This window comes from Pygoscelis adeliae, unplaced genomic scaffold, assembly GCF_000699105.1.
Source record: "Pygoscelis adeliae isolate BGI_AS28 unplaced genomic scaffold, ASM69910v1 Scaffold114, whole genome shotgun sequence".
Taxonomy (NCBI): domain Eukaryota; kingdom Metazoa; phylum Chordata; class Aves; order Sphenisciformes; family Spheniscidae; genus Pygoscelis; species Pygoscelis adeliae.
Window position 1 is genome coordinate 3,925,221 of NW_008824587.1, and position 616 is coordinate 3,925,836.

The 616-nt window shown below is 66.4% G+C and overlaps 1 protein-coding gene across 1 annotated transcript in view; it reads right to left on the bottom strand.

Moving 5' to 3' along the window:
- Positions 1–616, bottom strand: part of HMCN2 (hemicentin 2) — a 42,945-nt gene that overhangs the window by 4,213 nt on the left and 38,116 nt on the right. The window contains exons 69-71 of the mRNA XM_009322185.1: positions 390–578; positions 220–301; positions 4–72 (exon numbers count right to left, since the gene is read on the bottom strand). Coding sequence (XP_009320460.1) covers positions 4–72; positions 220–301; positions 390–578 — 340 coding nt within the window. The remainder of the gene's footprint in view (positions 1–3; positions 73–219; positions 302–389; positions 579–616) is intronic.

A 616-nucleotide genomic window follows, 5' to 3' on the forward strand; every position in this document is an offset into this window, starting at 1 on the left:
CACTGGCCAGCGGCCCCCGCTGCCCAGCGCGCACTGCCACCGCTCGCGGCGTCACTGCCACCGTGGGGGCACCTGGGCAGGGAGAGGGATGCGGGCAGTGCCACAGCGTCCCAGCGGTGCTGGGGCCATTCCCCAGGGGTCAGGGGTTGTCTGGGGGGCTAGGGGGTGACATGATTTGCAGTGCCTCAAAAGGAGGGTGCAAAGGGAGGCAGCACTCACTCTGCAGGGCCAGGGTGACAACCTTTGCTGCCGTGCCCGCATCATTCTCCACCACGCACCGGTAGTGCCCCGCGTCAGTGCTCTAGCAGTACCAATAGCATTAGCACAGCACTTGGCTTTGCCGTGAAAACTCCCCGAAATGCGCTGGCATGCTCCCAGGCCTCACTCACCCCTATGCCATGGATGGCCAGGGAGCCGTTCTGCAGCTGGCGCAGGCGCCCGCTGGCCGCCACCAGCACTCCATCTTTGCTCCAGCGGACAAGGGGTGCAGGGTGGCCCTGGGCGTCACAGTCAAGTCGGGCATCGCCCCCGAGGGGCTCCACCTGGTAGGTGCTGGAGTCCCCCTGTATGATGGGTGCCTCTGGGAAAGGGAGAGGGGTGGCAGAGGAAGGGGGGC